Raw genomic sequence first — 26,246 nt, 5'->3', positions numbered from 1 at the left:
GCCCCCACTCCAGGTGAGGTACAGCCTCTCTGGATGGCTTGCCTGCCTCTACTCCCAACCTTTTCTGTGTGCCACTCTCCAAAACAACCTGTTGATAAATTGATATCCTAGCCCCACATGAAGCCTGGAGAGGTAGAAGAACATGCCCTTGACCAGTGAGTGGTGGCTACAGGCTTGGGACCCTGGGTTTTCTACCTTGGCTGCATGGACCCTTCTCCCGACTCTCCCAGGGTCCCAGGCATTCCAGTAGTGCAGGAAAAGGGCAGTAGCCAACTTCCTGCTCTCTTGCCTCATGTAGCATGAGTGCTTCTAGAAGAGCACATCTTCCACTCTGCCCGGACCTGCTCTGTGCCTGGCACCACAGCAGCCCCAGTTCTCAGCCCCTGTGGGAGCAACTGTGTCCACAGTTGTCCACCCTCCACCTCTGGGGCATTCCCTAGCACCCAGCAGATTGGGAAGAAACGTACCCTGCAGGCAGACACCGTTGCACAGGTGCAGGAAGGGCTGGCAGGCTCCCTTCCTTCACATCTCTCCCCTCCTTCACTCTCTGGGGTCCAGCCCCACAGTGCATCCTGGGCACCCCAGCCTCCACCTCCCAGCTAACCCACTCCTGCCCCAGCTTCATCTAGAAATCCTTTATTTACATTTTTGCTTAGAAAAAAATATACAGATCTGGTGCCCTGTTGATTCCTCAGATTTGGGGTATTATGGGGAAGGTGAGAGAATGTTCAGGGCGGCTCCCTCAAAACCGTCCATTGTCCATCAAGGGCTTGTGCTCATCTGGCTCTAGAGCTGGGTTTCCCTGAGATCAGCCCCAGGGCCCTGGGTGACAGGCATCATGCCAGGCCTGGGGCAGGATTGGCACAAGGGGCAGGGGCTGGGAGGTGCTCGACAGCCTGGCCATTAGAAACTAGAGGCCCATGGGTCAGAGACTTCATCATTGAGGGGAGGACACTGGTGTCTCAGGCTCTGAGAATGGAGGCCCTGCCACAGACTGGTGGGACAGAGAGTCACAGGCACCTCCCAAGGGGGCCAGGTGGCTTAAGGACCAGAACAATCACTGGCTGTTTTCGGTGAACCACTTGAGCACTGCTTCCTTGTTTTCCGCCACCCACTTGATATTGGCTTTCGTCTTCTCCAGGGCTTGCTCCAGAGCCCGGGTGCCCGAGCCAAAGCCTGTCTCCATGTTCTCCATCTTGAACTGCTCCAGCTGCCAGGAAAACAAAGAATCTCAGTTCCAAGTTGGATCTTTTTGTGAGGGGTTGGGGAGTACTAGGGATTGAACCCAGGATGCTCTACCATTGAGCTACAACCCCAGCCCTTTTTATTTTTTATTTTGAGACAGGGTCTCAGTAAGTTGCTGAGGTTGTTCTCAAACTTGCAATCCTCCTGCCTCAGTCTCTTGAGTAGCTGTGATTACAGGGATGTGCTGCTGTACCTGGCTCCAAGTTAGGTCTCTAACACAGTCTTGAGGACAAGAGAGGGTCTCCCTGTTCTCTGGCTTCTCACTACCACTTGGAGGCAGCCAGGGCTGCAGACCCCATCTTCTTCCCTGAATAGGGAGGGCCAGTCCTTCACCACTCCTGAGGCAAAGTCCTTATCTACCCAGATGTTGCAAAATGCAGCCTCAGGCAAAGCTTGGCTCAGGAAGGGACCTGGCCTTCATTGTGCAATATTTCATTGAGTTGACTGATCCTCAGTGTTTTTGTTTGTTTGCAGTTGCAGTTGTAGAGGGACAGCATGCCTTCATTTTATTTGTTTATTTATATGTGGTGCTAAGGATCAAACCCAGCGAGACACACATTCTAGGCAAGCGCTCTACCACTGAGCTCCAGCCCCAGCCCGACCCTCAGTGTTTAACTGAAATATAATCTCAATCCAATCAAGAAAGGAGAAACACCACATGGAAACAACAGCCAATTCAAATGTGGAAATTTCTAAACCACAAATGCTCCAGATGGCTTCTTAGGTATGATACCTAGAACACAACCAATTGAATTCCCTGAAAATTAAAAAGTGGTGCTTCAAAGACACTATAAAGAGAGGGAAAAGATGATCCACAGAATGGGAGAGAGTCTCTGCAAATCATGAGTCAGGTGAAGGAATTTAGTATTCAAGATATATAAAGAGCTCTTACAACTTAACAATCAAAAGATAAGAGGAGTTTGTGTGTGTGTGTGTGTGTGTGTGTGTGTGTGTGTGTGTGTGTTACCAAGAATTGAACCCAGGGGCTCTCTACCAAAGAGCTGCACCTCCATCCTTTTTATTGTATTTTGAGACAGGTTCTCACTGAGTTGCTGAGGCTGGCCTTAAACTTGTGATCCTCCTGCCTCAGCCTCCTGGAGTCAATGGGATCACAGGCCTGCACTAAATAACCCAATTTTAAAATGGGCAAAGGATTTGAATAGACATTGCTGCAAAGGTACACAAATGGTCAATAGTCACACAAAAAAATGCTCCACATTATGTTGTTAGTCACTAGGGAAATGCAACTCAAAGGCATAATGATACCAGGGACAGAGAGAAATTGTAACCCTCATTCATTGCTCATGGGAATGTTACAGTTGCTTTGAAAAACATTTTGGCAGTTTCTCAAAAAGTTAAGCACATGACTGGCAATCCCACAGCTAGGTGTATACTCAAGAGAAATGAAAACAACATGTGTTTGCACAAAAATTTGCCCATGAATGTTTTCAGCAGTACTATTCATGATAGCAGAACTATTCCCAAAAGTGGAATCACCCAATGTCCAAGTGACAGAAGCCAGACACAAAAAGGTCATATAGTATATGATTCCATTTTATGAAATGTCCAAAAAAGACAAATCCATCACAGAGACAAAAAGTAGATTAGTGGTTGCCAGGAGCTGGGGATGGGGTAGGAATGGGGAGCCAAAACGTTAATGAGAACAAGGTTTTCTCAGGGAGGGAATGAAAAAAATGTTCTGGAATTAGTTGCAATGGTTATATTAATCTTGCAAATATACTAAAAAAGTTCTTAAAGTGGTGAACATTATGGTACATGAATTATATCTCTATTTAAAAAATAAAAAAAGATAGCTGGGTACATAATCGTGGATACTCAGGAGGCTGAGGCAGGTGGATTACTTGAATCCACAAATTTCCAGCCAGCCTGGGTTACATTACAAGACCTTGTCTCAATCAGTCAGTCCGTAAATATATTTTTAAAATTTCAATATGCCTTTTTTTTTTTTTGACAGAATTGCCAGTGTTTACCAAGTCTGGCTGCTCAGCCCAGGCTCCCTGTGACATACAGGTTGAGTGGCTGCTGCCACCTTAGGCGGGGGAGTACCTAGGCTGAGTCCAGGGCCAGGGGACAGCTTCTTACCTGGCGCAGCTCATACTCAGTGGAGAACCGCCGCGTCACCACCTGGATGAGGTTGGAGAAGGAGAAGGAGCCACCACCGTAACTGCAGGGTGGAGAGAGCGGTGCAGTGAGCGGCGCCAAGGACGAGGACGACTGCCTGGCAGACAACCCTGATCCCTCACGGCTGCTCTGGGAGTCTTTGCACACGGCAGGAACGAACTGACATACCGCCAGGACATGGGGGAGTTGGGACTTGAACACAGGACTGTCTGCAGTGTCCCTGACTCCCCTCTTTCTTGAGAATTCTCCTACCCATCACATTTTCTTTCCAAGTGAGAAAATGGACAATCCACACCTCACCATCTCTCCAGCCTGCCTCCTACCCCAAGTCCCAAAGTGGGTTCACCTCGGACCACTCCTGAGCAGTGCCCCCTCATCCTGGGGCATCCCATGCACACAGAACAGCCTGGGGCAGCTTACCCTTGGCACTTGCTACCCTGACACCCTCCTCTTGCAGACTTACTCCTCAAAGAGCTTTTTCCAGTTGCTCCGGACAAAGTCCCAGACCAGGGTCTGCCCGATGACATTGCTGGTGATGCTCGAGATGGTGGAGACAGCATCCTGCTTGCGGATGTAGTCAGGGTTCAGGGTGTAGCTCAGATATCTGGGGGGCAAGACGCCGGGATAGTCACCACTCCAAGAACTGCAGTCAGATGATGCAGAGAGAACCCCAACTGCAAAGCACCCTGCTCTCACACCCATCACCTCCTCCCGCGTCCTCTCAACATCCCCTTGTGTCAAAGGCTGACAGACCCTTGGTCCTACCTCTCTCTGTAGATGGGAAACTGAGTCGCCTAAGCACGGTCATGGGTTGTTGGCTATGCCGAAGGTATGCCTGATGGGGGTACTGGTGACGGAACCCAGGGGTGCTTTACCATGAGCCACATCCCCAGCCCTTTTTATTTTTTACTTCGAGACAGGGTCTCACTTAGATGCCCAGGTTGGTCTCAAACTTGGAATCCTCCTGCCTCAGCCTCCCCAAGTCACTGGGATTACAGGTGTGTACCACTGTGCCGGCTTGCAAATATTTTTTGAAAATGAATAAATGAAGAAAGGGGTCTTGGAGTCCTGAGCCCTGACACCAGGTAGGGTGAATGTTCCTGTCTTTGACATTGAGGATGGCTCTTCTTGACTGGGGTCCAGATTATGACAGATGAGGCACACAGAGGGAGTGAGAAGCCCTCATGCAAGGGCTTGAAGGGGTGCCTGGTTGGATGTCCAGGACAGGACCAGCCATGCCAGAGCCCTTGACAGAGAGGGAGAGGTAAGGACTAAAAGGCTGCAGTTTTTAAAAGCACAGACACTGGCCCAGACCGGGGTTTGAATCTTGGCTCTATCATTCATTAGAACTTGTGGTCTCTGAGCAAGTTCCTTTGTTTCTCTGAGCCTCAATGTCCTCATCTATAAGCTGCGGGAAATACTGCACAGGTTTGTGAGGCCAGTGTGAGGGCCCTGTAAGGAGAGTAGAGGCCCAGAATGTTCTCTGGGCGGAGAGTAGCCCCGCCCTTCCCTGCTCACCTGTTCAGGAGCCACACCTCGTTGGTGCAGGCCAGAGCTGCTCGCAGTTTGTCAGCCTCATTTACCAGGGTGGCCTTTAGAAACTGCTGCCAGGCAAAATCCCACTCCTCCTCACCACCCTCGGAGATAGCATTGCAATAGATGGTGGACCGCAGGTTGGGGTGGATCCTGTAGGGGGTGGGGGTGTCAGGTGTAGAGCAGCAGTGGGGAGGATGGAATGAGAGGCAGCTGAGGGCAGGGCTGTGGCCTCCCAATCCACCTGAGAGACAGCTAAGGGCTAGCCGAAGACATGCAGGGGAGACACTCACGGGTTATTGCTGGGGTTTGCCATCCATTCCTTGAAAAGCGAGGTGGCCAGCGTCTCACATTCCTGGATCCCATTGGAGCAGGCAGTGGCGATGGCATTAACCTCGTTGTATCTGCCCCAGGGTGATATGCGATTAGCACACCTGGTCCAGGCTGCAGACCTCCTGACATACTCTCCCTAATTTTTTCTGCCTTGCCCCTGGGCTTCCTTGATTCTCAAAGCACCCTGGGGAACCAGATGGGTAGCACAGGCTCCAGTCCCAATTTCAACACCTGGAAGCTGATGACTTCAAGCTGGTGGGGTGACCTCAGAGGGTTTAGTTAGAGCCTTTGTATAATGAAGACAGCTGGGCCCACAGGCCACAAGGAGCCCTGCTCCTGAGGGGGTGTCTCTCCCTGCCTGGTGGCCTCGCCTGGGCCAGGTGTTCAGAGGTCCAGAGGAGAACACTGGCAGGTGTGGCTTTTGACTTGCCAGGTCAGCCCTGACTTCCAAACCCACGAGAGTCACACTCACTGATCCATCAGGGTTGGTGGCCGATCTTTCCAGTTGTTGGTGATATTTTTGAAGTAAGCGAAGAGGGGCTGCACTTGCTTCTTTAGGTAGTTCTGAGAAAAAGAACACAGGAAGAGTTCTGAAGAATGGCACTGACCAGTCAGGGCCCAAGAACCTCAGTCCAGGTGGGAAGGAGGTAGAGGAGAGGCTGGTGAGGAGAGAGGTCAAGGTTTTGCCCACAGCTGGACAGCCTCCAACAGGAGGACACACAGCTAGGTTTCAGACGACTCTGCTAATGTACTTTCTTCTCAAAGTCTTAGTCAGTTCTAACCCTCTTTTTCTAAGCAACAGTTTCTTCTTTCTTTCTTTTTTTTCTTTTTTTTTTTTGGTACTCAGAATTGAACTCAGGGACACTCAACCACTGAGCCACATCCCCAGCCCTATTTTGTACTTTATTTAGAGACAGGGTCTCACTGAGTTGCTTAGTGCCTCGCTTTTGCAGAGGCTGGCTTTGAATTCACGATCCTCCTGCCTCAGCCTCCTGAGCCGCTGGGATTACAGGCATGCACCACTGTGCTTGGTGTGTTTAAGCAATACAGGTCTGGGTCTTCCCCGCAGATCCATGCTTATTGTGGGAATTTAGAAAAGACAGGAAAGCATAGGCAGAAAATAAAACACACCCAGGAACCCGCCAAAACTATGATTTCTAAATTTGTGAGTTTATTTCTTCTTATTTCTACATTATTTTTCTTTTTTACTTAGTGCAGCTATCATTCTGCATGCCCCTCTTTTTACCTAACCTTGTAATGTCAGTCCTACACCAAGTTATTAAAAATCCTTTGCAGACTGTGGTCCAACGTGGCAGATGGACAACTGTGCCAAGCTGAACCCACACCCAAAGGTAAAAGGAGTCAAACCTCAAACAAAGAGGACAGGAGAGGCAATGGTGGGCACGCCATCAGCAGGGTTTAGGCAGCTGAGAAGCACAGAGGGAGATGAACCAGGCGTGACAGAGTGAGTGGGAGTGGCTGCAGAAGGGAGACTTGCTGTGACAAGGCTCAGAATTGGAGGAACTGTTCTGAGGAGACCTGGGAGTGCATGTTAGGGAGGACACAGGGGATGCCAACAGGGAAAGGGAACCAAAGTCTATACAAGGGGTCATCCAACCTGAGGCCCCACTTCCCTTGCAGCAGGTGAAACCTCTCCTCTCCTCATGGGAGACACTGGACCAGAGGAGCTCTGGATGAGGGGCCACCAGACACAGTGGGAGGGGTGGCAAAGAGGGTCAGAGGTGGAAATTTCCATACTAAATGGTGGTACCTGAGTTCCCGTCCCCACTCAGATCCCAGGGGGTGGGCAGTGCTATCCCCATTGCACACAATAAAGCCCATTCTCTGCACAAACTGGTCTTGAGAGAGCAGATAGATGTTAACTTTACATACATTTTTTTTGGGGGGGGCTGGGGAATGAACCCTGGCTCTTACACACACTAAGCACACGCTCCATCACTAAGTTAAACCCCCAGTCCTAAAGTTTTGAGGATCCCCAATGCCATCAGGTCACCCTGCAATAAAAACCTGCCCAGATGACAAACTTACTTCTCCATGGCGTTTCCAATTTCTTTTTAATTTTTAAAAACATGGAATGCTTGCTGGGCACAGTGACTCATGCCTGTAATCCCAGAGACTCAGGAGGCCGAGGCAGGAGGATTGCAAATTCAAGGCCAGCCTCAGAAACCTAGCAAGACCCTCAGCAACCCCATCAGAGACCCCATCTCAAAACTAAAAAATCAGAAGGGCTGAGGATGTAGCTTAGTAGTAAAGCACCCCTGTATTTAATCTCCAGTACCAAAATTTAAAAAAAAAAAAAAAAAAAAAAAACCTTGTGCAGGGGCCACATGAACCTTCTTCATATTGTTCCAATTTTAATATTTGTGCTGCCAAAGCAAGCATGGCTTCCAATCAGTTTTTATTGCCTCACTCTGAAATTCAAAGGGAAGCTCAGCCTCCAACTTGAAAGGAGACCAAAAAAAACAGAAAACTCAGAGGAAATAAGGGAAGAAAAAGAAAACTTCAAAAAGACTGCAATAAATATCCTCCAAGAATGAACAGAAGGCATTGCATAGGATGCTGGAACCAGAAAGGGCACTCAGAAATTTTGGAACATGAGAGAAGAAACAGAAATGCTCTCTAGGTAAGGGGGTGTGCAAAAGCTAAGAGACCCTCCCAAAGGGTTCAAGTCAACAAGCTGCAACCAAGAAGAGATAAGAAAGCTAGAGGGTCAGTGCAGGAGAAGCAATTAGTATTGACAGGGGATGCAGAAAGACAGAACTGGAAAACAAGGGAAGAAAGTTTAGAGAAGTGATGCAGGAATGTTCATTGAAGGGCCTGAAAAGTCCACTTTGAAAAAAGTAGAAGAATGAGAAAAGACCCAACCAAGGACTGTCAGGACAGACAGGAGGAGCCCAGAAGCTTCCAGAAGGATGGAAAACTGGCCAACGGGAAAAGGGAAAGGTTCTGGGTTATTCAGCAGCAATGCAAGGAATCTGATGTCAATAGGGCAAGACTTTAATGTGCTGAGGAGTAACTTCCAATCTAGAAACTTCTAAACCCTACTGAACTCTCAGCTGGAATAAAGATGTTTCAGACAAACTACCTCAGAAAACCCACTCTCGGGACACTTTCTCAAAACTCCTGGAAAATGTGCACCCCCAGGAGAGAGAAAAATCAGGAAAGAATTCATTGGGGTTCAGGAAGCAGAAGATGCAACGTGGGAGAGGCAGAGGCCTCCAAGCATGGGGGCTGAGTAGGCCAGGAAAAACATAGACAAATGATCTGACATGTCTGTGAAGGTGAAGGTGAAGGTGAAGGTGAAGAAGAAGAAGAAGGAGGAGAAGAAACATAGTGCTCTAGGTGGCTCAGCAGAGAATATTTAAATAATCTCAAAAAGGAAATGCTGAATATTGATTTGACCAAGGATTATAAGGCAACAACTACATTAGGAAGATGAGAGAATCCCAGGGGAGGCAGGCAAGAGTTTAAAACTTCATTTGCCAAAATAGGATGTTAAAAGATCCTTTTAAAATATTTACTAAAAAAAAAAAAAAAAAAAAACCTCTTCAAGTATGATCTCATGACTATGTAACATTCCATCAAATGGATATTCTAGTTTAACTGCATCAAAGCCCAACTGAGCTATGAGTCCTTCATTTTTATTTTCTTATATTTTGGTACTAAGGATTGAACTCAGGGGCACTCAACCACTGAGCCACATCTGCAGCCTTTTTTGTATTTATTATTTACAGACAGGGTCTTACTGAGTTGTTTAGTGCCTCACTAAATTGCTGAGGCTGGATTTGAACTTAAGATCCTCCTGCCTCAGACTCCCAAGCCACTGGGATAACAGAAGTGGACCAATGTGTCCAGCTGTTCATTTATTTTTTTTAAAGCAATGCTACAGTGACATTCTGAACAAGTTCCAGTTTCTTTTTCATGTCCTAGGTGGTGTGTTGACCCCCAAAACTAGGCCCCTGTTCTCAGAATTAAAACATATCAAAGCCCGCTAAAACCAGCATACCCTGCCGGCTGGGCAAGCAGGGGTTTGCTCACCTTACAAAGGGCTCAACTGGGACTGAGAAAGGGCTGCCTTGGCCACTCGGGTTCTCTGTCTCCTAGCACAATGGCTGATTCTGTACCTTCCAAAAGCAAACTTTGCTAGAAGTCTGCATCCTTCCTGTGCCCCACCCACTCTCTTCACCTCTCTGAGCCTGTTCCTTCACCTCATGGCCAAGCCTGCTCTCAGGAAAGGACTTGACCAGGCAATACTTCTAGTAATTTTCTGATGGTGCCATTTGGGCACTGGGGTGAACTGGTTCTTGAACTCTGTCATGCAACTCTGTACCTTCATGGGACCGTAGACTTCAGAGCGGTCAAACATGAGTTTGAAGTAGTTCAGGCTGCTCAGGGCGGCCTCCCAGGGCATGTATTCCGTCTCGTGGATCAGGAAGAGAGTGTTGTCCAGCGCTAGAGTGACAGGGACCCTTCTGGCACTGGGGACAAAGAGAAGGGCCCATGTAAGCACCCCTACCCAGCCCAGCACATCCTAGCAACCAAAGCCCAAGTTCTCAAAGATGCACCTCAACCCTGGGCCCCTGCCCCCTCCCAGAAGCCTGAGGTCCCAGGGTCCCAGCTAAGCCAGCTCAAGCATTTGCCATGAGGGAAGGAGTGACATGGGTGCTGGGTGGTGGTATAAACCAGACCCTGACTCTAACCCAGTGCCATTCACATTCCCTTGCTTATTATCCCCATTTTACAGATGAAGAAACTGAGGCACACAGAAACTTGCCCAAGGCCACACAGCTCATAACAGACAGAACAAGATTCAAAAGGACAAAAAGCACCACCAGGCGAATGCCTGTAATCCCAGCAACTGGGGAGGCTGAGGCAGGAGTATCACAATTTCAAGACCAGCCTCAGCAGTTTAGTGAAGTCCTAACCAACTTAGTGAGATCCTGTCTCAAAATTAAAAATAAAAAGGTCTTGGGATGTAGCTCAGTAGTAAAGCACCCAAGGGTTTAATCCCCAGTACCAAAAAAACAAAAGAACCAAAAGACCAACAGCCAGTTCTTTCCATTCTGTCCACCTCTAGGCCCTACTGGTTCACACTGATGCACACATGTCCAGGTCTATAGGTGGCTCGTGTCAAAGAATTAGCAGCCTGCGGCGAACAGAGTATGTGCTCAATAAGTACTTGTTTACCTAAGTATCATTATCTTGCTGTATCCCTCCTGTCCTGTCCATCCCAGTTCTTTTTAAGCCCCTATCATAGTGGTCTGGCACACAGTGCTCAGGGAAAGCTGGATGTCATGGAGACAGACGTGAGCAATAGCATGGCACAGGCCTGAGTCTGGCCATCCTGGGCCACCATGTGACCTGGAGCCAGGTGTCCCAGCTAAGCTAAGGTGTCTGTGAGTGTCGGATCCCTCATCTGTGAAATGGGCATGTGGGGGCAGAGGGAGGGATGTGCAGGGAGCCCGCCGCACAGTGCCTGGCATGCAGCCAGGGCAGCGGATGAGGTAGGGCTCCCGTCCTGTAGTCAGTCACGGGCTTCAGCTCGGCTGAGCTGCAGAGGACACTCACCTGGCCAAGTTGAAGGCGTCGTGGATTACCTGGGCCCGATTGATGACAGGGATGGCCTAGAGGGAAAACAGTGTGCACTGTCAGGCTGCCAACTGGGGGCAGGCCTGGCAGTCTGCTGGGCTATTCTGGGGCAGGGGGTGGCAGGTACCCACCGCATGATTTGTCTGCAGTTGATTCTGAATCTTCCTCCAGTTGTTTTCGTCATAGTTCACCAGGTAATAGCCGGTCACGTTGAGGTTCAGCAGGACCCACTCAACACCTGCTGTTTTGAACCGCTGGTCCTGGGCTGTAGGAAGGAAGCAGAGCTGGCAGGGTCTGACCCCTGGGCCTGGCTAACTCCTCTTCCTCCTCTACAACACAACTCGCCTCTTCCAGGAAGCCTTCCCTGACCCCGCCCCCAGGAAACTGAATCTCCCTGCGCCAGTCTTCCTGACCATATGCTCTGCACATGCTCCTGAGCACAGCTCCAGGGTGTCTTTAACTGTGTCTGCCTTCCCTTTACCTATAATTGGCTAGGTCCGAAAATGACAGGCCTTGACCTTCATTTCCTCAGTGCCTGGTCAAGTAGGGCTGCTCATGCCACATACCAGGTGTTGCTTATGCATTTTTAATTTTTTTTTTAGTTGGGGGTGGACACAATACTTTTCTTTATTTATTTATATGTGGTGCTGAGGATTGAGCCTACTGAGCTATGACCCCAGCCCCTGTTTATCCATTTTATGTGAATTTTCTCTCTCTCTCTCTCTCTCTGTTTTTGGAGTACTGGGCAAAGCATTCTATTGTTGAGCTACATCTCCAGCCCAGAATTCTCATTTAATCTTCATATGACCTAAAAGAATAGGTACTGTTCTTAGCTCCACTTTATAGACAAAGTAATGGAGACCAGCGAGGGATGGTAACTTGCCCTAGGTCACACAGCTGGACAGAAGCAAAGTAGACACTGGAGCCAAAGAAGTTGGCTCCATTTGTTGAAATAATGATGAAAATTACTATAGTCCCACTTCAATCCATAGAATGTGAGCCAGGAGCAAGGAGTGTGGGAAGGGGCTCCTCCCACTGGGGCAGGGCTGGATTACCTTTTGGGACACTCTGCAGCCAGTATGTGCCCTGCTCCATGTTATGTTTGAGAGAAGAGATGGGCACAATCCACAGGTAGCTGCAACAAGAGAATCAGAGGCCAGGGTTGAGAGGCAGCAGCTCTTGACCACTGCTAGCAAACAGTAGCCCAGCCCAGGCTTCTAGTTTCCACCAAACTCTGGCACAACCTCCTGGCCCTGGAGAGAGAGCCTGTCTACAGCCACCAGGGCTGGGAGTGCAGTAGGTCAGGTCCTTCTATGGGCAGGAGGCCCCACAGCAACCTCCCTCTACCCCAGCCCACCTCACTCCTCACTGGGCCCGCCCTGGGCCTCAGTGCTCACTTGAACTGTGAGGGACGGGTGACATTGGACTCAGGGTCAAGGAGGAAGTGCTCCTGGTAGATTTCCCCTGTGCTGGTATCCACGGTGATGACTGGAAAGCCCATCTGCAGGATCCAGCGGTCCATGATAGTGCTCACAAGGTCAGGGAGAATGATTTCTGTCTGACTGTCCACCGCCTAGGGGCAGAGGGCAAGAGTGTAGCCATTAGTGGACTGCCATTCTCTGGTCCCCACCCACCCAGGGTAGCCCCTGCAGATTTTAGCCTCTACCCCATGGTGCCACCTGTGTGGGAGGCAGAAGCTAGAGTCCCCTTTGGTTCTGCCCCTCCATGGCTGCCCAGTGCTGGGTGAGCTGGAGAACCTCCCTACCTCTGGCTCCTTTCACCTCAACCCAACACACCTGCATTCCCCCCACCCCCGTGAGCCCACCCTAGGGCATTTGTCCGAGTCAGGGAAGGGTACCCAGGAGGCCCAAGGTTTCTTCTGAACAACATGGAAAGGCTGAGAAGGAAGAAGAGACAGAGATGGAGGAAAACCAGCACCCAGGCGGGGGTGGAGGACAGGGCCATGGAGGACATACATGCAGGCAGGAGGGAGGGGCTGCCGGGGTACTGTCTGCCTGGGTCTCTTTAAAAACTCTCTTTCCGTGTTCATGTACTGCTCTTACAATCACAACAAAAAGCAGTAATATCTGTTAATAATCAAAAGCACCCAAGAGCAAGGCAGGAGAGTTTTTCAGAAAGAGGAAAGCTGAGAGGGAAGAAGATGCCCAGAGCCTGCAGAAAGGGGCCCAGGGAGAAGGGGAGCCAGAGGGAGCAGGCGGGACAGGGCCAGGCAGATGTGCTTCGGAGGTGGAGGGAGGACCTGCAACTAACGGTGGCACCACCTTGTGAGCTGGGAGCCTGGGATGAGGGAGGTGGACTACGCTGGGGCCAATTCCTGTTAGATCATAGACTTGCCGGGAGAGAGCCAAGCTGTGACTCTGTGACAAAACCCTGGGTCTCCCCACCCTGGTGAGATTGACCATGGGGACTAGGACAGCAGGAGCCACGAGGGGAGCAGCTGGAGGAAGGCTGGGGTTGGGGCAGTGGAGGGGATGCTGGTGTGGGGAGAGGCCTCCTCCTGGGGCTGAGGAGACTGATGGTGCGTGAAGGCTGCAGATAAGGAATGGGGGCGGCGGTAAGGGAGAGGAAATGATGGGACAATGGAGAAGGGGGACTACAGCCCCAGGAGAGGCAGCAGTGAAGCAGTGACCTCTGGGAAGGCAAGAAGGTGTGGTGGTCAGAGTCTGCCACACAGACAGGGCTGCTCAGGCCTGGAATGGTAGGAATTTATGCCCAGGATGCTGGTATGTGAAAAGATGTACCCGAGAGGGGCGGGTAGGGCACAAGGTAGCCAGGAGCGCTGAGGTGGATAAATGGCTGGCTCCAAAGTTCCAGGAGGAGGAGAGTTCCAACTTGGGAACCCCAAGGGCCCAAGTCCTCACCACTAAGGTTGGCTCTCACCGTGGAGCTCCACAGCTAGAGCCGGAAGCTGGCTGCAGGGTGGGGGTTGTGACCTGTGACATCACATACCTCCTTCAAGAAGCCAGCAATCCACCCATTTCACAAATGAGCAACCTGCCTGGGCTGGTAAGCAGGGGAGCTGGGCACATTCTCTCACACATGTGCTGCCCCTGGGGACTTTGGGGCCAAAGAAAGGTTTGGGAGGGCTGGCAGTTACCCACCATCTGTAGGTGCCGCCACAGGTCCTGGTAGACAGTGTTCTGGTACTCGAAGGTGTGGAGGTAGGACTGTAGAGACAGGGCACCATTGAGGGCTGAGCCGGTGCCCTCAGGCCCCACCTCTGGTTGGTTGGGGTACCGGACAAGGGGCAGGGGCCAATGGAAACCCACCCCGGGCTGGCCAATGGGCGCTGTACTCACCGCCAGGCCCTTCTTGAATAGGTTCTCTGTCAGAAGTTTGGAGAGCATCCTGAGGACCGAGGCACCCTGGGGTAGGGGTGACAGGGGAATCAGAAGTTTGAGTCAGCTACCAGGACCCTGTGCCCCCAGGGTGTGTGACAGGTGACCCCAGGGCCCCAGGTGTGGTAAGGCTCAGTCCAGGGTGAATCCCTGTCTCCCTCCCTGTGCCCCATCATGTCTCAGGATCCAAAGGGAGGCTGGGACAGCACCTTGCTGTAGGAGATGGCATCAAACAGCTCACTGATCTGGGACGGTGTGTTGATCTCCTCGGCAGGGGTAGACAGCGGGTGGGACGAGGCCAGGGCATCCACAGCCATCACACGGTACACATCATTCAGCACTATGAGGTCTTTCTGCAAGTGGCCAGTGGCCATCAGGAGACTGGCTTGGGAGGGGGTGACCCAGCATTCCTCCACCTCCTGCCCCAGATCCCAGGGTGGCGGGCTCACCAGATTCCAGGTGGGCTCTGCATAGTCAGCACCCAGGTACTCCACATAGGAGGCGAAGCCCTCGTTCAGCCACAGGTCATTCCACCACTCCACAGTCACCAGGTTCCCAAACCACTAAGGGGGAGTGATGGGGGTTCTCCTGTGAGTCACTGACCTTGCCGTCACTAGCAGCACTTCACCAAGTACCAGGCAGCTGCCAAGCACAGGCTGGGCACAGGCTGGGCACTCTCCCAAGAGCACAGTGAGCCTTTCCTGCTACTCTGCCAGGTGACGCCCTCGACCCCTCTCAGCTACTCAGGGCAGAGTCAGAACTGTGCCATCTGCTCCCAGAGCCCCCTGATTCCTTCTCTGCCCTCCCTGCACTGGGGCTACCTGGTGGGCCAGTTCATGAGCAATCACGGTGACCACCCGCTCCTTGTTGCCGCTGGAGGAGAACAGAGGGTCGTATAGCAGGGAGTTCTCCCGGTAGGTCACCAGCCCCCAGTTCTCCATGGCCCCGGCGTTTGAAGTCGGGCAGGCCTATCTGGTCTGCGGAGGAGAGGCGGTTGGTGGGGATGGCCTCCAGGTATGGAGCTGTGCACGCTGCCTCCCGCCTCAAGTCCCCTGACTCACCGGATTTTTCAAGTGGGTAGGGTGTGTCATAATGCTCAGCAAAGAAGTTTAGGATGGGGCCTGTCACATGCAGGGCATATTCACCGTGGCCTTCTTCGATGGCATTGGGTCGAGCCCAGATCCGGATCTGCAGAGTGGGAAGATGGGAGGGGGGAGGCTAAGTGCCCTCTTGGATCTTGGTGCAGGGGACAGAGTTCCTGGACCCAGCAGCCAGGGGGGTCTCTGGAGGCCAGGCCTAGATTAAACTGAGTGGCCTGGTCAGCAGAAGGATGATTTTAGGGGGCTCTAAGGGGCCCTAGGTCCCAGGGAGGTGCCTTTGGGGGGTCATGACAGCTGTAGCCATCATCTCTCTGGCACCTGTGGCTGGAAACTTCCTTTTTGAGGAGGAATCATTGTTTCCATTTTTTAGATGCAGAGACCAAGGTTCAAAGAACTTAAGACACTTGCTGGGGATCGCTCAGAGCTGGGACTCAAACAGTGGCCTAACAGTTCAGAAGCTGGCAGAGGGGTGAGGATATGGGAATAGCCCTCCAGCAGGGTCAGTATGGGCCCAGGACACACAGGCACAGCTTCCTACCAAGACATTATTGGGCGACCGTGTCTCCACACTCTTGAACTCACTGACGATGTAGGCCAACAGGTATGTGGACATCCTGGGTGTCGGGTGGAACTCAGTAATAAGCCACTCGGGGTCTCCATCCAATGGGACGCTGGGACCTGTGCATGGGTCATGTGAGTATGGGGCAGTGCACCCTCTGCCCTGCACCCCAGCCCAGGGTGCCTGCTCCCGGGACAAATCTGCTCACCTTTGGGAAGCATGTTAGACAGAGCCACAAGGTTCTTGGGGTGGATGAGTGTGATGCTAAACGTGGCCTTCATGGCTGGTTCATCAAAGCATGGGAAGGATTTCCGGGCATCTGCTGCCTGCATCTGCGTCGTGGCCACCACTCTGCCCAAACCAGGGTGTTAGAGGGTATGCTGGGGGCTGTGTTGGGGCTTTTAAAATGTTCTAGGACATGCCAAGGAAGGGGCGCATGACAGCTGTTCTAGCCTCGCTCCTGCCCTTCCGTCCTCCCCCAGATCCCCAGGAGTCCTGGAAGGCCAGCTGACTGAGCGATCAAGGTTCCTGGACTCAGTCTAAGTTCCAGCAGGTTCCACCCCTGTATTAGGTGAGGGGACTGCAAGCAAATTTCTCTCCTCCAAGTCTCAGTTTTCCTATCTGTCCATAGGACCCCTCTGTCCCTTTTCCCTGCCTCCTTGAAATGGGGTAGGCAAGCCTTCCCACTCTGTCACATGGTGTCAGCTGGACACACAGCTGGAGATGAATATTGGGCCAGCCCAGGGCTCAGAGGTTCAAAGGCCTTGAATGCAAAACCTTTGGTGGTCCTCAGGATCCAGCTCTGCCTCAGCATCTAGGTCCCGCTCCCAGGGACAGCCCCAAACACAGGGAACTTACTTTTTGGACATTCCCATCCATGTATTCGCTGCGGTAGAAGCCTGCCAGATCATCGGCCAGCTCCCCCTGAAACACAGTGTCCATCTCGTACTGGCTGCCCTCCAGCAGGTAGTCCCTGAGGTGTACCACCAGGTACTCGGTAGGTTCCACCAGCTCGGTCCTGTCAATGGCAGGGGTCTCGGAGCCATTCACACCCCGCAGGACCACCATGTGCCCCTGTGTCCTGGTGTAGTTGAGCTTTTTGCTGTGGATGATGATGACGTTGGTGGCCTCCTTGCAGGTGAAGCGGACGGTGCTCGTGCCCTCGAAGATGTACAGGCCCTTGTCATTGGGGGTGAAGTAGGGCCTCAGCTTTACCTGGTAGGAGTCAGGCATCAGAGACTTGGGCAGGCGGTACTGGTTCCACGGTATGCTTTGGTTCACAGTGGTGGCCAGGATGGCAGTGGAGAGCACGGGGACTTCGGGGATTTCGGGGACTTCGGTGGCTACAGTGAAGGTCTCAACATTCCTGTTCTTCTCCTGTGCATACACCACAGACAGAGCGATGATGGTACACAGAGCCGCTACGCCCAGAAGGATGCCCAGGACGCCTAGGGACTTGGAGAGTAGAACCCTTGGCCATGGTGAGGGTGGGGAGGGCCGCGCTCAGGGCGGCTCAGAGCGGGCAGAGAATGGAGCAGCCTGGGCCAGACTTATATCCTGGAGAGGGAGGAGCCCCACAGCTGTTGGCTGGGCAAAGATTAACCAAGGTTCAGACACGTGAAGGTCACTGGCCTGGGCAGGGGCACACTCTGCCCAGGGTTCCAGAGAGGAGATCCAGGAACCGTGTGTGGAGCTCAGCTCAAGGGTGCCTGTCGGAAGCAAAGAGTGTCTGGTTACAGGCTGCAGGCAGCTGGGAGCTAGGCTGGAGGACTGAAGGGCAGGCGGTAGGCTGTGGGCCCAGCAGGAAGAAGGAGCCGCCAGGTGGCACTGATCTGCCTGTGAAGAGAGATGGTGGGCACAGCATCAGGATTGACGTTAGAGTCAGGGAAGGACTGCCCTGGAGCAAGACTGGGGACATGCAGAGAAGAATGGAGGTGATTCCCAGCTCCCTGTGAAAAACACTCAGAAACCACCCTTTAGGTTTGATCCCTGGAAAGATGCCAGGGGCTCCTTAGTGACAAGGTGCCAGCCTCCCTTGCCTTCTTCCATAGCAGGGGTTCTTCCAGATTCCCCTCCCTTTTCTTTCCTGCCAAAATTTCCCCCTCAATTAGCTCCCTGAACAAAGTACAATGAGTTATTTTGCCATTTTTTTTTTTTTAAGGTAAGGAAGTTGGAGAAAGAAGTTCTTCCCGGCTGTGACTTTGACCTTTCTGAACTGCTCCCCTCATAAATAACAGTATCTACGTTTCAGGTTTGATCAGCAGATTTAAGGAGAAAACATCAAGCACCCCATAGTAGAACCTAGCAGTCAACCCCTTTCTTCTCACACCGAGCTCGTGCTGTCTCTTTTTCTATCCTTGGTGAAAATGAAGAGATTACTTACACTTAATAAAATATGCCCATCCAGGAGAACCATGTTCACTAATCGTCCTTCCCATCCACCAGCCCAGTCTCTCAACACAGCCTGACACTCACCCCATGTCCACTTCACCCCAACTTGCCACGTCCTTTATGTGAACCTGGCTACACTCTCATGGACTTTCTGCATCCTCCAGGGCCTTCAAACCTGTTCACCACACACACACTGGATCATTTTCTGCCACTGCTTAAAACCTTCCTTTTGCTCTGTAGAAGCCAGACCACACCTCCCAAGGGACCCACAAGTCTAGAAGCAGTGAGCTTGCCCACTTCCCAACTTCATTCCCTCCAGTCTCCCCTCTAATAGTATTCCAGCTACTCTGGCTTTCATCCAGTCCCTCTACCACAGGACCTTTGCACATTCTGTTCCAGCTGCCTGGATTGAATTTTCTTCCTTCTTGCCCTAGTTAATTCCTGTTCATCCTTCAATTCTTCCTCAGAGAAGCCATGCTGACTTTCCTGACAAGGCCAAGTCTGTATTAGCTCCATTACCATAAATCTTCAAAGTTCTAAGACTCATCACAGGTTTCCACTTGATCTATGTGATGATGATTTGAGTCATGGACTATGTAGGCCCTGTAGGAGTAGGATCTTGGTTGTTTTTGCTACTAGCACTTGGAATGATGCCTAGTATGTGGTAGGTGCTCAGGATACATTTATTGAGAGAACGCACATGGGGAGAAGCGTGTATGTGAATGGTGGATGGATGAATGGACAGAAGGACAGATGAGGAAATGAACAGGTGGATGGATGAATGAGGGAAAGAGGGAGGAAATGATTGGGTGGATGGATGGATGAATGGGTGCATGAATGGGTGAATGAATGACTCAATCCAGGGGAAATTCCTCATTGAAGTCTTCGTAGCCTTGCTCTCCACCCCTGTTCCTGTCCCAGATGTGCTCCAGGAGACCTGTTCACCCTCCTGAGCCTTCCTCCAGCCACAGTAGACATACAGGACTCTGGGTAGGCCCAGGCACCCAAGGGCTCATGCCTGTCGGCTCCTGAGGGTTTCGTTCATCTCCCATTTCCTGCCACCCCCACACCCACCTGAAGTCTCATTACATAAACATAGGCATTAACTGAAAGGCCACACAGATTGAGTCATTCAGGCACAAGTGTGGAGTGAACAGTGAAAGATGGACACTCTAATCTGGCCCATGGAGGTCAGGGTCTGAGCACAGGGTCTCTGGGGGGAATTCCTGAGGGTTTGCTTTTCAGACTTTGGGTGCTCCCAACCTTTGGCATTTCCCTTTCCCTCTAGAGCCCAGTCCCTGGGCTTCCCACTGCAGGGGTCCACAGCCACTCCCATGAAGCCTGGGTTGATGGCCAAGGGGCACTAACAGGAAGCCAAGTATCTGCGGTAGGGCTCCAGCATGGGCCGAGTGACAGAGGGCATCGTGGCACCCAAGGGTGACTCAGTATGTGCTCCCAGTCTCCCTCCATCAGGGTGGAATTTGCCCAGGGGAAGCCACATTTACAGTGCCCACAGGCTGGCCACGGAGGGGCCACACATCCCTACCCCTCATTTCACTGTGTCCCTGAGTGGGCCCACAGCCCCCTCCCACCTTTGCAGTAGGAAGACCTGCAAGTCCACTCAGCCTAATCCCTTCTCCAAACAAAGACAGAGGCCCTGCCTGGCCCATCGTTGTCTCTTCCTGTTTGCTTTGGACACAGACCATGGACCCAGCTGGCTGCAATCTTCTCTCTTGGAAAGGGCCTCTGGACTTCCAATGTAGCGCAGCAGGCAGCCCTGAGCTGCCCCCTCATGAGAGGTCCCTGCTCTGGGCACCATACCAGCCCAGGCTAGCGGCACAGTGAAGGAGGGCAGGCTTTGAAACCCTTCATCCAGCCCCTGCCTGGGCCCAGGCCTGGCCACCTCCACACCCCCATCAGGCAGTGGTGGCCCCTGCTGCCTTTCCCTGTCACCAACCCTGTCAGCACACTCAGTAGAGGGACCTTCCTGAGATTCCGGGGGTGACTTCCCAAACTGTGTCCCAGGCTCCTCACTGCCTTTGGAATGAAACCTCGCTCTGGCTTGGGCCTGGTGACCTTCTGTGAGCTTGACCCTCTAGCCTCTCTCTCTTTCCATTTTCCACTGTGGCATTTCCCCAAATCCTCTGGGCATTTTTATTCCTCAGTGCCTTTGCTCCTCCAGTTTCCTCTGCCAGGAGTGTCTTTCTCTTGCTTCCTGTCAAACTCCTCTTCATCCTTCAAAGCCCAGTTCTAATGTCACTGTCTTATCGTGCGTGGAGGCCCCTCTCCCGTTGGTACTTCTCTGACCTCCAGTTCACATCTCTATCACAGCACTTACAAAAAGGCCATGATTGTGTTCAGAAACCTGCCATGAGACCTAGGCACCAGGAGGGAAGGTCTCTGGCTTTGTACCTACTCTTTGCCCAGCACAGGGCAGGAGCCCCGTAAATGCTGACTAACTGAACAACAATACCCAGAGTCCTCGTCATGGCCAGTGATCCTCCCCAAGGATTCTCTCGACTCATCTCCAGCCCTCAGCCCCATCTCCATCCCACTGGCCTCTTCGGGCTCCTCAAGCCCACCATGTTCTTCCCTCCTTCAACCAATATGCACACAAGCTGGGACCCTCAGGGCCTGAAAATCTGCCAGCCCTTCCCACATCGCCTGCCCCTGTGTCCTGGAGTCTCACTTCAGTGATGCTGTCCACGGCGGTCCTCGCCAGGTCCCCATGGGATAGCATAGTGTGCACCCAAGCCTCCCCCTGGGCACGGCACTTAGCAACAGCAGGGCTTGTAAAATGGAGGCATCGATAGGGAAATAAGAGACAGCAGCTAAAGGTGGAGTTCAAGCCTAGAGCAGGTCCTGTCTCCATACTCCTTCCTGAACTCCTAGGTTGTGCATGGGAACGACGGTTTGTGATCCACCTGCACAGTATTATTTAATATTTTTCTTTCAATCAATTCACTTTTTTTCTTTCTTAGCTTCCTTCTGAGTAACAATGACAATGGAATCATGGTTGGATGTGTTAAATTATATATATATTTTCTGATACACATTTCAACTCATGACTATTGAATTAAAAACTGTTCATCTTAGTTGGGCATGGTGGCACACATCTGTCATCCCAGTGACTCAGGAGGCTGAAGCAGGGGGATTGCAAGTTTGAGGGCAGTCTGGGTAATTTAGCAAAACCCTCTCTCAAAATAAAAATTTCTAAAAAGTGCTGGGGTGTAGCTCAGTGGTACAACATTAAGTCCCTAGTACCACAAAACAACAACAAAAACCTGTTCATCTAAAGTCATCTTCTACAGCTATACCCACTTGGGAACCATTGCTGTGCCCTGTATGATTTGGGGGTGCTGTCACCCGAGGGATGTCTTTGGCATGGGATCTTTCTACAGGTGAGTAAAATGTATACCTTCCTTTCTAAACTGTTCACCTCTTACTGGAGTCAAAGCCAAGACCCCAGCCCATCTCAACCAAGACAGCCTCTCTATAGGCTTACAGTTCTGCCTTGCTGATGTTTTAGACTAGAAAACAAAAGTTCTTCTAACCTAGAAAAACAAATTAAAAAACAAAACACTCATACTGCCAACAGTTGTACTACAGAATGTGCAGAATATGTAGGCATGGCCACATGTGTAGAAGATGTCACCTGAAAGGGAGAAGGCTACTTTGTCTCAGTTGTGAGGGTAAAGATGCCTTCTATTCCACCACAAAGACCCAGGAGCCGGGAAGGGCTAAGGCTGTAAAGTGGAGGACCAGTAGTCAGGGGAACCGCTGTGTGATCTAGGCTACACCACTATCTCCTTGGGTAGGTCCCTACCCACTCTCACTCAATGTCTCCACCTGTGAAATGTGGGGCTGGGCAGGCAGGGAGTTAGGGGACAACATGAAGTCCTGAAGAAGCAGTCAGTGGGGCAAGCACAAGGTTGAGTCACAGCACAGGGCACACTCTGACCATGGCCTTCTCCTAGCCCGCTCTGGCCTCTACCACAGCTGTGTCAGTTGGGCCTGGGCCAGACCCCAGGGTGCTTCCTCTGGGAGCCTTGGACTCGTCCATCCTGTGAGAACCCCATCAAGACCATGGAGCCTCTGTAGCCCAATGCAGGACACTCGGGACAGAGGGAGCAGAGGAGTCCGTGTGAGCTTGGGGAAGTAGATGACATGGAGTGGCCGTGCTGGGAGGCAGATCCTACCTGGCAGCTCTCATCTGTATAAAAGCATCTACTAGGCACCCCACTAGGATAATCATCCCTTTTTGCAGATAAGGAAATGGAGGCACAGAGAAGTTTAGTGACTTGCTCAAGGCCACGCAGCTAGTTAGCAGCAGATTCTACAAACCTAGTTACATATGCCACCTAAAAGCATCCTCCCATACAGCCCCTGCATTTGCTACGTAGCAGTGCCCCAGAGAGTTAAAGACCTTAATAGAAGACCCATTCTTTTAGTCAGGACAGGACTATGAGCAGGGAGTAGTTCTGAGAAATGGAACTTCCTATAAGCAGGGAATCACACACAGGTTTGTGGAGGACCCTGACCCTGCCTCTACAGCTATGGCTGGGGTCAATGGGGCCTCTGGTGACAGACACCCAGGATTGGGCTCAGGCTGGCAGTAAATTATTGCTGGCCTGTGCGGATAAGGGCAATAGGGCCCTCAGTATGAGTAGCTGGCCTGCCATACATGCTGGAAGACTTGGCCTAAATGTTGTAGGAATGGTAAGGAACTGGCCCCACCGCTCAAAAGCTCTTGGGGAACAGGAGAGCCTGAGGCTGGGCTGACTTAAAAAGTGTAGCCTGTTTTGTCATCTCTGGGTAGCTTTGTTGCACTCAAAACAAGTCTGGGTCTAGTGCTCTGTAGGGAGGCCGGTTAGAGAAGATGAGGGTTGGGCCTGGGTCTAGGATGCCAGGCAACTGGGAGAAAGCAGGAAGTCAGCCCTCTCCTCTCCTCCCCAGCTCCTCTCACACTGGGTAAGGGCCAGTCTTCCTATAGAATGGAAGCCCATCCCCACCTCTTCCTGGATATACCCCCACCCTACATGTCTACCTCCCCTCTTCAAAACATGACCTGAGGGGCCACCTGTCCAAGCCTCCCCTTGCACAGAGGAATCAAATGAGGCCCAGGGAGGCCTGGGGCAGTCTGTGACTCTGGGATATGCCACCATCAGACCTGAGGTCTGAATGTCAGTCACAGAGGGCACCCAACCTCATGGCTCCGTTTAGGTCCTAAGGAGCTGGGATTTAAGCATAGCTGGGGCCTTTGGAGGTGAGCGGGTTAGGTCCCCATTACTCCTGTTCGGGGAGCCCCTCCCTAGAACAAGCACCGTTTGCAATGAGAATCTTCACCAGTCTCGGTTGCTCCCCAGGGAGGGCGCTCAGAAGACGCCACAGTCCCTAATACTCAGTTCCGCGTCCACAAACCCGGCATTTACATGGGGTTGTGCTCCCAGCAGCGGACACCAAGGTTGTAAAATGGGTATTTAAAACTAAGTTCCCTTCCTCTTGACCCAGGGCTGGGGCGGAGGGCTTCCGACGTAGGCAGGAAGTCAAAAGTTGGCCCAGGGGCCTCCCCCAAGCCCCGCCCCGACCCACTGCCCGCTCTGGGGGCCGCGGGGACACCCCAAGAGCCAAGTGGGATTTCCCTTAGGCTTTGGGTCCGCCCGCCCACCGCGGGCCGGACCTCCCAGCTGCGCCTCGCAGGCCGCTAGGCGCGCACCTTGAGTCCCCACCCTGCCCTGCCGGCTCTCCCTAGGCTCCCGCCCGGACTCCGGCTATCCCCCCACCCTGGAGACCCTTCAGCGGGAGGGCCTCTGAGCTGCTGAGAGCTCGCTAGGGAACCCACTTGGCCATGAGATCTTGGTGGGAACTTGGCCAAAAGAATCCTCGGCGCTCCCTGGCCCTCAGTTTACCCATCTGAGAAGGGGGTGGTCCGCAGCAGCTGTCCGGCTCAGCGCGCGCGGCGTCTCCAGCTCGCTCGCTCGGCCCCTCCGGCTCCCGCCCACCAACGGCCCGCAGCTCCCCAGCCCCGCGGCCTCTCCCACCGCGCCCCACTTGCCTGGGGTCGCCGCGCGCCGGACTCGCGGCTCTGAGCCTCTTCCCCAGGCACCGAGCGCGGCCCGACGCCGGGCTGCACTGTCACTGCCCCGCCAGGACGGGACTCCTCCTTTCCTGTCCTTTTAAAGGGAAGTAACCTGACCCGACCACTACTCCGCCCGCGCTAACCCCTAGCAGGCCGTCCGCCCACCCGCGGCTCCGCCCGGACTCCTCCCGGGCCCCGGGCTGAAGGCAGGGAGGCCACTGCTCCGACGGCTGTTGGGCAGGGCCTGGGGTCGCAACAGGGCTTCTGACCTCCTGCTTTGCCCCGACCCGCACCCCTGTCGCCGCAGTCCCAGGGCCCCGCGCCTCCACATCTGGACCGCATCTGCCACTGGGGGAGGGGCAGTCTCCCTCTTCCAGAAAAAAGAGCATCTTTTGGAGATGGCATTTCAGATAACTGAAGCTCACCAGGACATCCTGTAACTATCTTGTTACCTGGGGCCTGTCCTTGAGAACAGTTGCGACACGGTCTAGAGGGAAAAAATTGACTGCAATCTGGAGTTTCCGCTTCTCATCCTGATTCTACTTCCAAGCACTGTGCGTCCTCTGGCAGGGCATTGTCCCTCTCTTTGTAGTGTTTTACTAAGCAGTACCAAATGACATTTGTGTTTGCTTCCCATGACTGCTGTAATAAATTAACACAAACTTTAATCAACAGGTTTATTACCAGCATGTTCTATAAATCCGAAGTCCAAAATGGGTTTCACTGGACTAAAATCTTGAGTGATGGTGGGTTGTCCTCCTTCCAGATACTCCGAGGAAGCATGGTTTTTCTTTGCCTTTTCCAGCTTCTAGAGGCTGCCTGCGCTCCGTGGCTCACATCCCACTTCCATCTTCAAAGCCAGGAGTGGACCGTCCAGTCTCTGGCATTGTATCACCCTGACACTGACTTTTCTGTCTCTCCCCTCCATTGTTAAGCACCCATGTGATTACATTGGGTCTACCCAGATAATCCAGGATGATCTTCCTATTTTAAATAAACTGATTAACAACTTTAATTCCATGAACAACTCTAATTCCCCTTTGCCATGTAGCACAACATTGTCATGGATTCTGGGCTTTAAAATGAGTGCGTCTTTGAAGAGATTTGTGCCTAACATAATATTTAAGACAACTTCCAGAATCTCAGATTCAGGAAGCAATGTAGAAATTATCCAATTGAATCAGCTCTTCCTCATTCCTTGCTGGAACCTATGAGACTTTTAGCCCCACTCTGCAAGTCAAGATTGCTTTCCTTTTGACTGTGTTTACCATCACACTTGTACTTGCACTTCCTTGGAAACTGCTGAGGGCCAGGTGCTGCTGAGACACAGCCTTGCTTCCCCTTCCTAATGTGATGCTGTAGACCTAAAAACCAGGTCAAAGTGAGTGGAAAATAGAATTGTATGCAAAGTAAGAGTAAGTGGACTCTGATGGAAGCCCAAGTATTTTGGGCTTTCTCTCTTCTAGTCTCAGGCCTGCCTACCTATTCCATCATAAGTGGTATAATCTTGCCTGTACTGACCAGCAAAGAAAAGGCTAAGTTAGACCTTCCACCCTGGGTCTCCACCTCCTCCCCTCAGCGTTTCTGGGATGCAGAGTGCATCCCAGCTTTCTGGAGAGCAGTTGGGGGATAGGAATGAAGGTCACTTTTAGGAATTTAGCCTAAGTGAGTCTTTTGGTACAAGGTTTTTTTCTGTAGTGTTTTTGTAATACTGGAAAATTAGACATAGCATAAGTGTTCAGCAGTAGGGGACTGGCTAGGTAAATTTCACTTCTCCTATATGATGAAACACTATGCTACTATTAAAAATAGATCATGTTTTGGCTGGGGGTGCAGCTCAGCTGCGTCTAGCAGTCACAAGGCCCTGAGTTCAATCCTCAGCACACACACACACA

The 26,246-nt window shown here is 52.0% G+C and overlaps 1 protein-coding gene across 1 annotated transcript; it reads right to left on the bottom strand.

Moving 5' to 3' along the window:
• Positions 1-620: 620 nt before the first annotated feature.
• Positions 621-19,695, bottom strand: Anpep (alanyl aminopeptidase, membrane). The gene is given in 23 exon segments (XM_047539264.1): positions 621-1,210; positions 3,349-3,430; positions 3,851-3,991; positions 4,906-5,073; positions 5,214-5,324; positions 5,726-5,817; positions 9,605-9,752; positions 10,843-10,898; positions 10,995-11,128; positions 11,919-11,998; positions 12,261-12,436; positions 13,986-14,051; positions 14,184-14,249; positions 14,432-14,575; positions 14,672-14,785; positions 15,044-15,175; positions 15,177-15,199; positions 15,284-15,410; positions 15,861-16,000; positions 16,090-16,230; positions 16,736-17,349; positions 17,351-17,393; positions 19,641-19,695. Coding segments are annotated over 23 exon segments (3,006 nt in total). The 3' UTR covers positions 621-1,057.
• Between the last annotated feature and the right edge of the window lie 6,551 nt (positions 19,696-26,246).

This window comes from Sciurus carolinensis, chromosome 2, assembly GCF_902686445.1.
Source record: "Sciurus carolinensis chromosome 2, mSciCar1.2, whole genome shotgun sequence".
NCBI lineage: Eukaryota > Metazoa > Chordata > Mammalia > Rodentia > Sciuridae > Sciurus > Sciurus carolinensis.
This window is presented reverse-complemented; position numbering and strand designations above follow the sequence as displayed.